Source organism: Xenopus laevis, chromosome 8S (genome assembly GCF_017654675.1).
Source record: "Xenopus laevis strain J_2021 chromosome 8S, Xenopus_laevis_v10.1, whole genome shotgun sequence".
Lineage (NCBI taxonomy): Eukaryota > Metazoa > Chordata > Amphibia > Anura > Pipidae > Xenopus > Xenopus laevis.
This window is the reverse complement of record NC_054386.1, coordinates 55,954,002-55,970,059: the sequence shown is the minus strand read 5'-3', so window position 1 is coordinate 55,970,059 and position 16,058 is coordinate 55,954,002. Positions and strand designations below refer to the sequence as shown.

The window sequence follows — 16,058 nt, the reverse complement described above, 5'->3', positions numbered from 1 at the left end:
GCCTGTGGGCCATAAAATGCAATAATACTGGACGTAAACTCATGTGAGCAGGGCCCTTTAATTCCATTTTTATTCTGTAACCCGTTTGTGATATTATTGTAAGATCCCTCTTTGTCATAAATTAAAAGGGTGGTTCAACTTTTAATTAACTTTTAGAATAATCTAGAAATTACAAACTATTTTCAACTGGTTTTCATTTTTTTTTACTTATTTAGCTTGTAGTTCAGCAGCTCTCTGGTGTAGAATTTTAGCAGCTCTCTTATTGCTATTATCAACTTTACCCTAGCAACCAAGCAGTGGTTTAAATGAGAGACCGGAAGATGAGAAGGAGAGGGTATAAACAGAATAGCAAATAATAAAATGTAAGAATAACAACAATACAACACAATTGTAGCCTCACAGAGCAATAGCTTTAGGGCTGCTGAGATCAGCGAGAGCCATCTAACAGCTGGGAAGAGGGAGAAGAAGAAGATGACAAAATTAAAAATAAAATAAAAATATAATTAAAACTTTAATGCAGTTTAAAATAATACTTGTACTTTTTGGGTCCTAGGGTTAAATGTATCTCTGACTTCATGGTTCTGTGATAAGCATACTTTTTTTCTGAAAATCATAGTTTTTGGGTTTGCAGTTGCTAAAACTTACATTTACTGCTTTCCTTAAACATCAGGACTCAACATAAGCATCCTTCTTTTGTATGCAGCTTATGTATTCTATAGCAACAGTCATTGTTTAAGATGTAATGCTTACATATAGTGTACACAAGCAACAAAAATCACCTGTTTTTGGAAATGGCTTTATAATCTTCCAGTTCCAGTTTTCCAGGTGCAGGGGTCAGCTAAAAGCCAGAAGTTTCCATTTGTGGACAGTAAAATTGCTACCTTCTGCCTAAGGATAAATATAGAGTAATGGGTTCCAGTCTACAGTAGCTTTATCTCCATCTGCTTTAAACATAAAAGGGGAGGGGATGTGCATGCACAACATGTGAAGATTCTGTAGAACTAGAGGTATTAAAGCTGTATAATTTATTGTGTATTACTTAAAAATATACCTATTATGCTACACGTGGGGCTTTCCATCTTGCTGCTGTTGGGACTTAAAATTCCATTCATTCAGCATGGTGCCACATGACTGGGTATTAATGATTCTTGGCACATTTGGCCAATACTTTTTTTTTAATGATTAAAAGTTTGTGTAAAGAATTACATGGATATATTATTCAGGACAGCAAGCCTTGTCCAAGCCAGCAGTGTTTTTATGAGTGGATGAGAATGACAGGATAATCTGTTTGTCTATATAAAGGGATTATTTTGTTTGTATTTTAGTGACTAGGGTTTATTTTAGTATTAATGCTGCTGTTACATCATTATTATGTGCCTCCATCCAAAAATGGCACACCCTCTTCCTTTAATTGCAACCCATGAAAGTAACATGCTTCCACTCTTGGAAATTAAAAACAGAAAGATGCCACAAACAATTTATATAAGTACACTCACCAAGATGAAATGGTTGTCAATGTTCCGGGGCTGTGTAAACCAACAGCAATACCGTTGAAAGGGGCCTCAGGCACACAAAAAAGACAATGGTCAAAAATATAAAGTAAAAAAAAAATTCCATTTATTTGTTTACATTAAAAGATAAGGGCCCTACATGTTAGTCATGGACTAAAGCTGGCTATACAAGGGCTGATAAAAGCTGCCGACTGACGGGGCCTTCTGAAGAAGGGGCAACCCCAAAAGTAGGCCAGATGTCAATTGGGAAGGGTTAAAAATCCTGTTGCATCTGTTCTTTGGTGCGGTCCCATGATCCAACTGTCCGTATTGCCTATATTATGATTTGATCATTGGGCCCTAGGGCCCACGATTGGATCAGCCCGATATCGCCCACCTCAATGTGGGCATATCGGGGAGAGATTGTTTGGTGAAATTGTGTATGGCCACCTTAAGTTTGAGAGAACTTAGCCCATGACAACAATACAACACAATTGTAGCCTCACAGAGCAATAGCTTTAGGGCTGCTGAGATCAGTGAGAGCCATCTAACAGCTGAAAGAGGGAGAAGAAGAAGATAAAAATATGTTTCTCCTCTTGCCCAGTTCTTAGCTGTATAATAAACAGATATGAGTTTGAGTAGATCCTAATTTATATTACAGATGAAATTAGAAGGCTGGATTGGCATAAATTATCTTTGGGGTCTGGCCATGATACCTTTTTTTAAATAACTAAGCAACTCCATGCCAGTTAGTAAATTTCATCTGCTATTAAGAATAGTTTTCCATCGTATATTGACCAAATCCAGCAAAACAGGGCATTCAAGGATTTACAGCATTATCACCGAACTGAATTTGCAGTAACATATTTACCAGTGGCATAACTAGATATTACTGGGCTCCACAACAAAAATTTTTTTTAGGCCCCCAAAATGTCTAGGGGTTGAACCGTGTTACCAATATTTATTGAAATGGTATATGAATTAGGGTCTCATGGGGCGCCTAACTTCCTGGGCCCCCTGCAGCCACAGGGTCTGCTTCCTCTGTAGTTACATCCCTAATATTTACACATTCCTTATCTGCTTAGAACGTTTAGACCCGTAACATTAAAATACAGATGTATCTGAAGATGTTTAGTCTAATGCACTCCTAAATACACCACTGCAGATGTAATTAAGAAAGGTTGATTAAATTCTGTAATTCTAATAGCTTTATCTAAAGAGACCTATGAATGTCAATACGCAATTGGCTGCTGTAATCACCATTGTACTGTTAATCAAAGAGTACGAAATACATTTCCATATTTTTGGCTTGCAGACAGTAAACCTGAAGAAATGAAAGAGAGGACTCAAGGGACGCTGCAGGGAAGCAATGCCAAGCTGGTGTGCAAGGCAGAAAGATATATCTACACAGACCTGTCTTGGACCTTCCCAGGTAAAGAGGAGATTCCATGCAAAAAAGAGGTGCATCCTCACATGACCAAGAACACATATCAGCAATATACCATCAGTTGCTTACTGTTGCTGAAGAATGTGACACAGGAGCTTGCCGGAACTTTCAGATGTTTGGCTACAAATATTTATACCGGGGAGCAGGAGGAGAAACAAGTCATCAATCTTGTGATTAAAGGTAAGTTTTACTAACCTGGGAAAATAACAGAAAAAGAACAATAATTTAAAATAATACTAAATGCCAGAGAAAACAAGGAGATATTGGGGCACTGAGTAATTCTAATATATTTACAAAGACAATTATAATGTATATTATACTATGACTGGTTAGTATGGATCAACACCAGAGGATACACCTCTGGTGTTAATTTACACTAATAAACATTACTTGTTCTAAATATTTTGGAATTACTGAGTTCGCACAGATTGTACTTCTTTTCCCTGGAAATTAGTATATATTTACTACTATGGAATGTGGAGCATCTCCCATATTAGGAGTATCCTTTCAATAACCTGTACCAGTTGCTAATAAATGTAATAGTTTAAAATTTATTGCTGTTACAAAACATATTAACTGCTACTCCTTATTAAAACAGCATTACACCTGAAGAAACTGCAGGGCAGAGTGAAAGTTTGCAAAAAACACAGCGCATTAGGCCAGTGTTTTGCACTTGTTTGCACCAGTTTTTTTTGTACCATTTTTAAAATGACCCCTTATACAGTATGTAGTAGCTGCAGTTTTATGGGTCAACTCAGTGTTAGAAATGAGTCATCAGCTGAGAAGTATAGATGCACAGAATCCTATATTTTCAGATTCGCCCAAATACTGAACCAAATACGAATTTGCATATGCAAATAAGTAAAAATCTGAAATAAGAAACCACTTCTGGTTGTCACATGATTTTTAAGGGTTACAGATTCAGTTTGGTCAGGCATTTAGATTCGGTGCATCCCTACTGGGATTTCTTGCCCCATGACAAACCACAAAGCAGAGAGCACATTCTGCATGGAAATGTGCCTGGTCTATCATATACAAAAAAAAACTTTCCCCTATAGTAATATGTCAGGATCACAGTGATGCAATTAGCTTACAAATAGCAGTATCACTTAACTGTTAACCCAAGTGCTACTTTTTAGCACAACATCTTAATAAAAGAGACTTAATATTAGCGCATACAGGGGCTCAGTTATAAACTTTGTGCAGGGCAGATTGGTTTGCACAGTTTTCGCAAGTTGCGAATTTAATTACCGTCAACACTGAAAATTTGTCTTTTATCTAAAATGCTCTAAGTGGCGTTTGAGCAATGCACACAAGCCGCAGTACCATAATAAGAAAGACTATTGCACAACACTGCCTGTAGTATTCTCTCTGATTATTCGCATGGTGTCAGGCGACTTTACTGAAAATAACAGAAATGGGATGATGCCTAACACAAACTTTTCAAGCAATTTAATGGCTCATATTCATACCTAGATCTGAAATCCTGATACTAAAGATAAAAGAAATTAGCAATGTGCCACCTGTTTTCATAATCACATCATCAAATGTTTTGTGCACAGTTTTTCTGTTCTCTGTAGTTTTAGGTCAAGAACTCCCTTCCCTTCCTACTTCCCTCTGACTTATTTGCTTGTCTGTAATTTCAGAGAAGGAGGCTCCACAGGTAATACAGGAGCTTGAGCCGATAGTTGTAAACAGCAGTAGCACCCTGTTCCTGGAATGTAGAGTCAATGGAACGCCTACACCCACAATTACCTGGCTGAAGAATGGCTATGTGATTAAACCTGCTTCTGGTGAGGAAAACCGGGGCTGCTTTCCTGAGAGACCAGAACCTCTTAGTATTTTCCATTAAACAACATCATGTTTTAAGATCATACGTGATTTATTTTAGTGAATAAACGATCACCATTTTCACTGCTTTGATATACAGAATGATATTTTCCTCCTGTGGTTAATTCAGTACAAAATGTATGGGACCTGTCATCCAGAATGCTAGGGACCTGGGGTTTTCCAGAAAAGGGATCTGTAGTTTGGCTCTCCATACTTTGTTTTCTAAAAAAAAATATCATTTAAACATTAAATATACCCAATAGGATTGTTTTGCCTCCAATAAGGATTAATTGGAGGCATAATTAATCCTCCAATTAATCCTAAAGTATAATTCATAGTAATTATTTAAATTGTAGCTTCTGAAATTCATTGTTGAATTATCAAGCAAATGTTTGCCCTGTTGAGCTCAAGAAATAACACAAAAACTTTTTTGAAACTTTGAAACTATAAGCATTTTGGTTGATTCATCAGTGCACTGTATTATCTATTTAACCCTTTTGTAGGCATTACCTTTGAGTACAACAGCACTCTGGTTATTGAGAGGGTGAAGAAGGAGGATGAAGGTGTATATAAGTGTGAAGCTGTAAATGAACTGGGGAAAGTCAGTACATTTGCCTTCATTACAGTACAAGGTACGCTATGCAGTAGAGCCTTCTCCCCTAGAAGGCCTCAATGTATAATCTTAGTCAAGGTTATTAAGGGAACATATAGAAGGACAACCTATTCAGTGATTTACCTAACTCTCATTTATGGCAAGTATGGCAATTTATCCCACTGAATGTAAGTCTAGTGCAATTGCCTACATTTGGATTATTGCAGGACCAACACAATATACTGTAAATAATTGACTTTTATCTAAAATTGATTAATATGCCTTCCGTTGTAGGTGCAGAGGAAAAATCAAACATTGAAGTGATCATCCTGGTCTGCACAGGGGTGGCAGCCACATTGTTCTGGCTGCTTCTTACCTTATTCATACGGAAGCTGAAAAAGGTACGTGACTACCATTGTATTACAAGTAGATCAGCTTTGTGAGCCTGATGTGATCTGAGTTGCCATGATCACACAATCCGAGCTGTTTCATCGGTTTAAAATTCACCTACAGGGCACAAATTCTAGTCGTTGCACAGGTGCAGGTTGTTTGCACAAGGATAGGGGCAAGGCTTGATAACATCAGTGATTTTATCAATATGACAACCAGTCCAAATATGATAGCTCACTGTTTCCAATCCACAATTCATGAAAGTACTGACAGCCGAATGCACAATGTATGTTACATTTCTTCTATATGAAACAAGCATGGTGTGGCACATTCCAGCCTGACGAGAGGGCTCAGCACATATATTTTTGAAAACACTTTTATTATGGGAAGATTCTTATAGTTACAAACACTAACTTATGCCATTAGTACTGTATATATACAGTATATATATATTGTATTAGTATCAGTATAAGTTATACTTTATCACTAGGGGTTTTCCACCCAAAAAAGGCAACCATTTAAATATGCATACTACATCACTGCCTGGGGTAACGTAGCTGTTACCAATGAACAGGTTAGTAAGGCTGCAGATGAAAGAAGAAAGCTGATGTCCAGCTGTGTGTGACGTGACTGGGGCAAATGTAGCCTGTGTTACAAAATCCCATTTATCATTGCAAATTGAAAGACTTATTATTGACATAACTTCTAGTAGCTAAAACAACCTTGTTCTATAACATGATTAACGTACGCCAATTCACGATGAATAGATATAACAATTCTATTAAACTCTATTAATAATAAACTAAATATCACATTTTATTCTAGACTTTGTTAAACAAGATAATGGAAATGGCTATAAAGAACACTTTATTAATTCACTGCACGTATAGGTAATATAATTTATCAGTATTAATGGTTTTAAATATAAACAGGTAACAGGTATCTGTCAAGGGTGAAATAATTATATATCAAATTTTTTTCTAATGGGCTGCAGCACATTAGGCGGAAGTAGCTCTGCTGAGCCACCAGCATTGTTTGTGTTCTAGAATCCCAAGGGCTAAATTCCATGTAACTATATTTGTCCATACCAAAAATATGGTCAGACAGTGATGGATTTGAGATGCCAGGGGCCCACCAGAAACCAGAAGACCATAGGCCCATTCTCCATACTATTTTCTCAGCTCTCCTTGCTCAACCTTCCTATTCCCCTTCTTCTCTTTTCTTTACATACTACAATCAATTCTTATATAAATTAAGCCTGTTGGTTCCCATTATTTACCATGAATTACCATGAAATAGGTCAAACGGTTAGAAGCAAGTCGGCCCACTGGCATCTGGACCCACTGGGAGTTTTCATGGAATCCCAGTGGGCTAGTCCTACACTGTGGTCAGATGGAAAAATTCATGTAACTATATTTGTCCATCCCAAAAATATAGTCAGATATTGTTGGATTGGGATGTCGGGGGCCCACCAGAAATCAGACCATCAGGCCACCAGGCCCATTCTCCATACTTTTCTCTCCCCTCCTCGCTCAACCTTTTTATTCTCCTAGTCTCTTTCCTTTACATACTATAATCTATTCTTCTAATCTATTTAGCCTGTTGGTTCCCATGATTTATCACGAATTACCATGAAATAGGCCAAATAGTTAGAAGCAAGATGGCCCACTGCCATCTGGGCCCACCTGGTGTTTTCCTGGAATCCCAGTGGGCCAGTCCTTCACTATGGTCAGATAAATTGATAATTATTTATGCCACAATGAATGTAAAAGCACCCTTTAGCAAATAGTTCAAAACAAATAGTTTAAATCAGTTACAATCCTTTATGACATGTTGAATTGTATGTATGAATTGTAGGATGTGATTAGTCAATCCAAGGATGTCTGAGAAACTCTCTCAAGTAGTTCAGCTCTAATTAAGTGTTTCAAGACGTTTTTATAATGAGTTGAAAGAAGTGGCTTGTAGATTTTATGGACTAAACTTGTGGCTGAAATTCTCCATTGCAGCCACATGCCTCCGAAATGAAGACGGGTTATCTGTCCATTGTCATGGACCCAGATGAGATGCCTCTAGATGACCAGTGTGAAAGGCTGCCTTATGACAGCAGCAAGTGGGAATTTCCCCGTGACAGACTCGGTCTTGGTAAGTGGCAAGTGCAGTATGCATATATGACTCTATAGGACACTTACAAAGTTGATATTACATATCATATATTATATACATTTGATTAAAGTGAATCTCCAAATATTGTTTGTTTTTTTTTTGTTTTAGAAAAAAGGTTTTCTCCCACCTAGTTTATTTGCTTACGTCATTGTCGCCCTTATCTCTGTTCTTTCTGACCCGCTCACGCTTTCACAAGGGAGTTTTTCTGCAGTTAACCCGAGCTGTGAAAGCATTGATGACCTACACATTCCTTTAAGCTGCTTTTTATTCTTTGTATACATATCAAAATTGATATAAAAGTGCTTGAATTTATTAAAGATAGGGATGGGAAATCTATTGGCACATGCCCACTAAGATGATTGTTTGTTGCCACTAATCTGCTGCAATACAGTTTTCATCAACCCTTAAGACTTACAGAGTATGACTAAGGATAATGGTATATGTAGAACATCCGAAGCTTATTTAATGCAAAGATTGGGGTTAGCAACATAGACAAACATCCTCTACATTTTGCAATGATTTCAAACTATTAGACCACTGACTATCGTTATACAATGTTAGAATGGGATATTTCTGTAAAGGACTGTATAGCATTCAACCTATAAAAATTACACAGTTTTGCCAAAGAAAACTTAACCACCAGAACTAAAATTCTCAGCAATGCAACAGCTGTACAGTTGTATGATTTCTTGCAAAAATCTTGACCATTATGAGACTAGTATGTTAATTTAGTGGTGGATTTTCTATGTACCACCATTTTACAAGCACTTACAATTTGGAATATGGATTCTATAGGCCTATTATATGCTTACAATTTCCTGCAGAATTGTTTGGAGGACAGAGGGAAATCCAGGTGGGAATTTTCAAGAATCTGTGTATAGGATATGAACAAACCAAGACATTTGTTCTTGCTATAGGAAGTTCAATTTATGGCTTTTCATTTACCTCTTTCATAGAACTGATACAAGATACGATTCTTACATCAACTGTAATCTTCATTTTCAGAATCTGACTGTTAATATATTAAGGTTATTTATTTTCTAAACAAAATGCTGTATATATGTCAGTGCCAACATAGCTTCTTTGTAATCAGCTTTGAAGAAGGAACTACAATGTTCTGAAAGCTTGCTGTGATTATTATCTTAGTTAGCCAATAAAGGTATCACCTTTACACCACTTTTGTTATGCTTCATATCAAACGTTCTACCCAATAACTTTTTCAACGGGCTAACACAGTACAAAAAACATTCACTGATAGTTGAACCTGTTGGTTCCACCAAAACCATAATCTCTATAAACTCTTGGCCACTTTACCTTGGGTCCACTTTAAAGATTGGGGTTTAAATTCTGTTAGTAGTGTTTCATTGCTTTTTAACATTTTCAGGATCCATTTGTATTTTGAGGTTTGTTGTTTTTTTTAAAAAAACTTTTGCCTTTTAATATAAAGATTTAAACACAAGTTTCTTCCACTCCATTATAAAATGTGGTATTAATTCAGCTCTACCACATAAAGCGTTTATTTTATTAGAAAATTTAAAAAAAAAACTGCTTAATCACATTATCTGAAGTTTCCAATGGGTAACAGAATAGACTAAAATCCTATAATGAAAGGGATTTCCTTGTGATCACAGTGATCTGGTTAACTCACCTACTACCCCACAACCCTCAATTTAATGTCCATTAATGGTCCATATTCATAAAATGGAAAAGTGACTGAATGATAACAATTAACTGAAGACTCTAGTAAGTGAAACACTTCACTATAATTTTGTTATATTTGAAAAAGAATGTTAACAAGCTTGAAGACTTTATAAGACATTCCAATTGGTTTGGTATAGTAGGAACCGTATGGACTTTCCATTTCCTGACAAAAGACCCTATTCTAGCAATGATCATCACTGCCCAATATGACTGTTAGGTCCTTTCACCCTTTGCATGTCTCTCTGTGAGTGTGCATAATGTTCTGTGCATGTCCCTCCAGCACACTAGTTCTAACTCTTCGCTTCTACCTCTAGGTAAAACACTCGGCCATGGTGCTTACGGTAAGGTGGTGGAAGCGTCTGCTTTTGGCATTGATAAATCCTCAACCTGCAAAACAGTTGCTGTTAAGATGCTTAAAGGTATTTCTTCCTATTGGGCTTTCTCCTTTAATAAAAAGTGCAATTAAACATACCTCAATGACTTTTTCAGGTCTTTGGGTCAGTAGATCTTCTTTCAAGTATTGCATGGCCTTATCTTGTGTAGTCTGATTATGCATAGACTATTTATTGGCTTTAAATGCTTTATCAGTAGATGTGCTTGTGAAATATATGAACTAAATCCTCAGATTTTCTACAGCTAAGCTCAGCACAAATTACAGTTTCAGTTTGCACCCTTCCATTTTATTTGCTCTTCTCTGCCTTTGAACATTACAGTTACAGTAATGCTAAATAAGTGTCAGTTAACATTCCTGTGCCAAGCATTATCAAACATTTATTCTCAAGGTTAAACATTTTTCACACAAACTGTGCTTTAGATACCATGATGTTCAATGCCAAGTCATTATATCCATATTTGATGGTCCTAACAATTTACATCTTAACCTATTTCACATATTTGCAAAGGCCTTAAAAGCTGCATCATCCTCTTCCCCATACTAGGGGGAGATGAATAATCTTTCATTTGAAAAGGTGCAACTATCTCATTGATCCCTCCTGAGGTCAATTTAAATATAGCATAACTGATCCTGGTAAATATTCGCAGCAAATATACAAAGAAGTATATTTATCTATACACCAGACAACTAGTTAATATGGTATCTGCAGGTGTATACAGTATATTTAACCCCGGCTATTTTTTATATATTATGATCTTTAAAATTTGATAATGGGACTTCTTTTTTTAATTACTTATATTAGATATGATCTTCAAAACTTCCTGAACTGGGACAACAATTATCGCCATATATCATTATGTCTGCATCTTGATATATTTGAATATATGGGATGTTGCATTAGGTTCAGTAAAGTTGGGCTCCTGAGCAACGCTTAAGATGAATTCAGGATAAAACTGAGTTGTTTAATTTTTACTCAAGCCCAATCCAATGAGCTTCTTGACACATTGACATATTTTAGCAATACTGTTTCTTTAATTTGATTGAAGTGTTACAAAGTAGAAATAAAAGCATTCTCCAGTTACCATATATTCGAGACAATGAGCTGAGCAATACGAAAGCAGATAATCTGCTACAAAGTGATTTCGGATTGCTCTCCTCATTGTCTCGAATATATGGTTACATTGAAGACCAGCGGTGAGGTCTAAGAGGAAAGAAGCATCACGGCAATAAAAGCTTGGCAAAGTGCGCTGAAGTATCCTGTTTTTTTAACATTTTCCAGTTCTTTCTGAGTATTTCTGAGTAAAATGTACACCTCGAAGAGCAAAATTTAAGATTTTTAAGATGAATATTATTGATAATATTTTTCTGTTCTTATGTAAATATTAGTAGTGATGGGCAAATCTGTGCCGTTTTGCAAACGCATTGAAGTCAATGGGCGTCAAAACAAAATACGCGAGACTATTTTGTCTAAATGCATTAAAGTCAATGGGCGTCCAAATACATTTTTTACACATCAATTTTATACGTGCAACAATTTTTTTTCTGTCGTATCAGATTTATTCGTTGGCAGGGAAATACTGAAATTTGCTGCAAATTAATACCTGCTGAATTTATTCGCCCATCACTACATATAAGCTGAATAACTTCATGTCAGAAATAATGACAGATCTGTGGATTTGTCAAACTATTTGGTCCTGTTTAGGCATAGGAATATGAAGCAGGCCTTAACAAAGTATGAGGAAGAGATTGATATTTTGCCTATGACATGGCATAGCTATCTTAGAAGTAAATATTTTGAAAATATTTTGTTTAGCTATAATTGTAATGAACTGTTATCCAGCACATTTCCTTCTGTAAACAAATTAACAAAATTCAAATTCCTGCTATGGACATCTCTGTTGCATTCAATGAATGGGGAAACACAATGCTGTATGTGACATGCTATACATAGTGTCCCTGTATAACATTACAAAGTGACCAGTAGGCTTAGTTATGCCTGTTATGAGTTTCTTGAATATCTTTATGAGCTCTATCACTAAATAAATAGAAGTGGAGTCAGGAAGAAGCAACCTTAATGTTTGAGATTCCTTTCAGAGGCCTTGGCTGTCTTCCTTGTTGTCTCTTCAGGTTTCCTTTGTAACCTAAACAGGATTTTGTGTGCCCATTAAAAATAACCCATTGTGCCGAGATGACCATGTCTTGTTTATGTTAAACAGAGAGTGCAACATACAACGAACGTAAGGCATTAATGTCAGAGCTGAAGATCCTTATCCATATTGGCCATCATCTCAATGTTGTTAATTTATTGGGTGCATGTACAAAGCCTGGAGGTGAGTCTTTTCATTGTCACTGTACAGATGCAGCCACTTTGGTTTGTCTGTTTGACACAGAATAACTAAACACAGATATCCCATTTATCTCATTTAACACAGAAAACTGTGTCACAACATCCCATCTAATTAAAGCATTCACCATTGTGAACAATGGTGCTTTGGTATGCTAATGAAAAGGTTAAATGCATTAAATGAGTTAAGATAACTTTAGATAACACAGTTTCTTCAATTAACTCTGAGTCATGACGCATTTAACTCACAAATCCAAGTGGCTTCATCTGTACTTGTACTAGGTTTTTGTTTGGTTCATATTTAGATCAGGCACCAGTTTCTGCATGAATGAGTACATTATGCCCATTTATACCCGTGGTCTCAATAGGAACTTGAAAGACATATGCTCAAAAAAAAAAATTATGTGTTTGTATGCATTTCTCGCTTTTTCAGTTTTGTTCCAAAGCTGATTTATTAGGTAAGAAAGATAAAAAGAAATGTAAGTGCCTATGAGTGGGAAAGACAGAGAAGCTGATGCGTACATGTGTACAGTTGAGATGGATCTGCACCATGTGCTCTGTCATTGCCAGCAGAAATTTTAGGGCTGTGCCAAGAGAGAGTGGAGACATAATTTGCTGCATATAGAGAGGATGAGATTGTGCCAAAAACTTGGGAATACACATCAGTAAGAAAACACAAGCTCTCCTCTGTACAGATGTAAATGATACATTTACAATAGGTGTGCAAAGTGAAAAATGTTGGCACAGTATACCATTATTTCTCAGAATTCAACAATCAGACACAAAATTACTCACTAGATACAGAAGGCACAAGGACTTGCCCGTATTTGTTGAACCTTGCACTGAGCCTATCTAGTAAAAAAGTCCAGTCTACATTTTTGAGCTGGAAATTTGCAATCTAGAAACAGATTCACAATCCATCAATTTAATATAGGCTACGGATTAGTATAGGGCCTGTCTGAGGCTTTGTTTACTAGAAATGCATATTTTTGAATCCAGCTCCAGATAGAATGTGACCAATGTTGTAGGATGAAATTTTTATATAGTTTAAACACAGAAATCATCACTGGTTTGACCTCCAGTCATGGTGCAGTGGATGAAATAGAATACCATAACTGTCTGAGGTTGCAAATGGTAAAGTAACTGAGTAAAGGTTTGTCCAGGTTTTGTAAGCCTAACAGGTGTTAGTATTTGTTTATTTAATGCAGTGTGAATAAAAAAGCAAACATTAGGTGAGTATGACTTACTGGACAGGGTCAAACTTTTTCCTTACTACTACATTTGCCTTTAGCCTCCTCAATGTACTGTATCAATTCAAAAGTTGTTTCTGGGTGGAGATACTGTATATAGAGGAGCAAAGTTGCTCATTAAGAAAAATGGGAAGTATTATGCAAATTCAAAAATGCTGTTATCTGCAAGAGAGGGGCCATCATAAATTTCAATATCCCCTTACCTATGCAGTAGTTGTTTCAAGAAGGACTATGTCTATCTTAATGTACTATTCACCTTGTACTGTTTAGCCAGGGAAATATACACTGAAGACATATTCCTGATTTGATTGGGTGATTTAGACCTTCCCCTCCCTTTCTAATGATGGATAGTTTTTCTTTCTAATAACAGATAGATTTTCAATAAACATGCAAATACTTTATGTGGCAAATGTATTCAGGAAACAATATTGCATTTTACATTGCAGTTATACGGTTTGTAACAGCAAATTATGTTTTTTGTTTGTGCAGAACAGTGTATGTGATTTCTATCAGAACAGATGGTTATACTTATTCTTCTGACAGATTATATGTACTGCTATATAATACAAAGCATGCTGATGACACCAATAATTCTGTGTTTTTTTTCCTCCATAGGCCCTTTAATGGTTATAGTGGAATACTGCAAGTATGGAAATTTGTCAAATTACTTAAGAAGCAAACGTGGCGACTTTATTGCATATAAGGTATGACCAAACCCAGCAATATCAGACTTTCTTCTGAAATGTTTCACCATGCTTTGATTATGCCCAGTTGCTCTGACTCATTACGCTCCTTGTCTCACTTTGTTAAATTTGGAAGAATCACAAAAGATGCCAGGTGTAAGCTGTATGAGAAGACACTGCCACGAGATGGCCCAGATGCACTGAAAAGTATTCTAAATAGGTAGCCCTTTTATAGGCTTCCATCTCTAGTCTTTTAAAATGCATATATCACTATATGGCTGTCAAAACATATGGTAAAGCTAAGATAAAATTAAGTTCAACAGAACACAAAGAATACACAGTGTGGGCAAAACGGATACTTCGTTTGATAATACCAAAATCTACTAATAATGAGAGCAAAATAAACAATAAGTTTTCCTTTATGAGAATGTAAAAAGTTGGCATGATGGTTAACCACAGTAGGCAGCAACCGAAAGAATCAATCAATAAGGAGTAATAAGAGACACTGGCCTTAGTATGTCTTGTGTGTTACATACCCAGTGTTGGAACTATAATTAATTGATTATATAACCTCCCGGTGTATTAGGGAGCACTCAAAAGAAAATAGGAAAAGTTAGGTGGTGGGCTGTGCTCTCAAAGCAGTAGCCTAGGGCTACATCATCTTTAACTCATTTTTATTTCAGCACTGCACCATTTAAAACAACACACACTTATTAACATTCAATAAGCCCCCACTATTTTTGTTAGTTTCCTTATTAGAACAGTGCTCTAATGATCTTTTTTCCAGAATGCAATCATGCAGTGCTAATGTGGTTCGACATCCATTAACAGTATTACTTAGCAAAGATGTTGCTTTTTTTCAGTTGAATTTTATGATTTGAAGATACAATTTCACTTTTTCCCATCTGGAATTGTATATAACCTCACTGACACACATGTAATTGATACGATCTGTGGTCTCAGTGCAGAATCCACAATGTGGAAAGTTACATTCAAGTACCGACTTCTTCCTCTCCCTTAGTGCTGGCAGTGTAGGCAGTGATTTGTTATTTGCTGTCCCGTAGAATGTAAAACCTATAGACAGATCTAACACATGCACTGAGGTAGCCGTCACCTTTTTAGGTAACAACATCCAACATGGCAGTCACATACACCAAACAAAGAGTAACAATGTACATTGATTCTAGTGATACTGGTCTGGAACTGTTCCTATTTAAACCAATGTTCTTGATGGTCTGGAACAATTGCCAGGATGATAGCTGGAAAGTATTTTTATCATTGCAGGGTACACTGAATTTGAAATCTAAATATATTATTAAATAGTCATATTTATTATGAGCTTACATTTCTATCATTATTCAATATCTCCAGATCTAAAATATTCCCACTCTTATTTTATTGGACATATTTGTTTTAGTGCTCTAATGATATTAAGGGATATTTGTGTGGGGAAACCTCTGGTCTCCTCCTTTTCAATTCTGTTGAAATGTAGGGATGTAGCGAACGTCGGAAAAAAAGTTCGCGAACATATTCGCGAACTTGCGCAAAAACGCGAGCGGTTCGCGAACGGTTCGCGAACCCCATAGACTTCAATGGGAAGGCGAACTTTAACATCTAGAAAAGACATTTCTGGCCAGAAAAATGATTTTAAAGTTGTTTAAAGGGTGCAACGACCTGGACAGTGGCATGCCAGAGGGGGATCAAGGGCAAAAATGTATCTGAAAAATCTGCCTGTGTGTGCTTGGAAGAGGTAGTGTAGGGGGAGAGCTGTTAG

General features: G+C 36.4%; 1 protein-coding gene across 1 annotated transcript in view; it reads left to right on the top strand.

Moving 5' to 3' along the window:
• kdrl.S (kinase insert domain receptor like S homeolog) overlaps positions 1-16,058 on the top strand; it is a 184,386-nt gene that overhangs the window by 146,087 nt on the left and 22,241 nt on the right. Inside the window, exons 13-20 of the mRNA XM_041574719.1 lie at positions 2,806-3,117; positions 4,584-4,730; positions 5,271-5,399; positions 5,654-5,760; positions 7,756-7,891; positions 9,928-10,032; positions 12,224-12,337; positions 14,217-14,305. Of these exons, the coding sequence (XP_041430653.1) occupies positions 2,806-3,117; positions 4,584-4,730; positions 5,271-5,399; positions 5,654-5,760; positions 7,756-7,891; positions 9,928-10,032; positions 12,224-12,337; positions 14,217-14,305 (1,139 nt within the window). The remainder of the gene's footprint in view (positions 1-2,805; positions 3,118-4,583; positions 4,731-5,270; positions 5,400-5,653; positions 5,761-7,755; positions 7,892-9,927; positions 10,033-12,223; positions 12,338-14,216; positions 14,306-16,058) is intronic.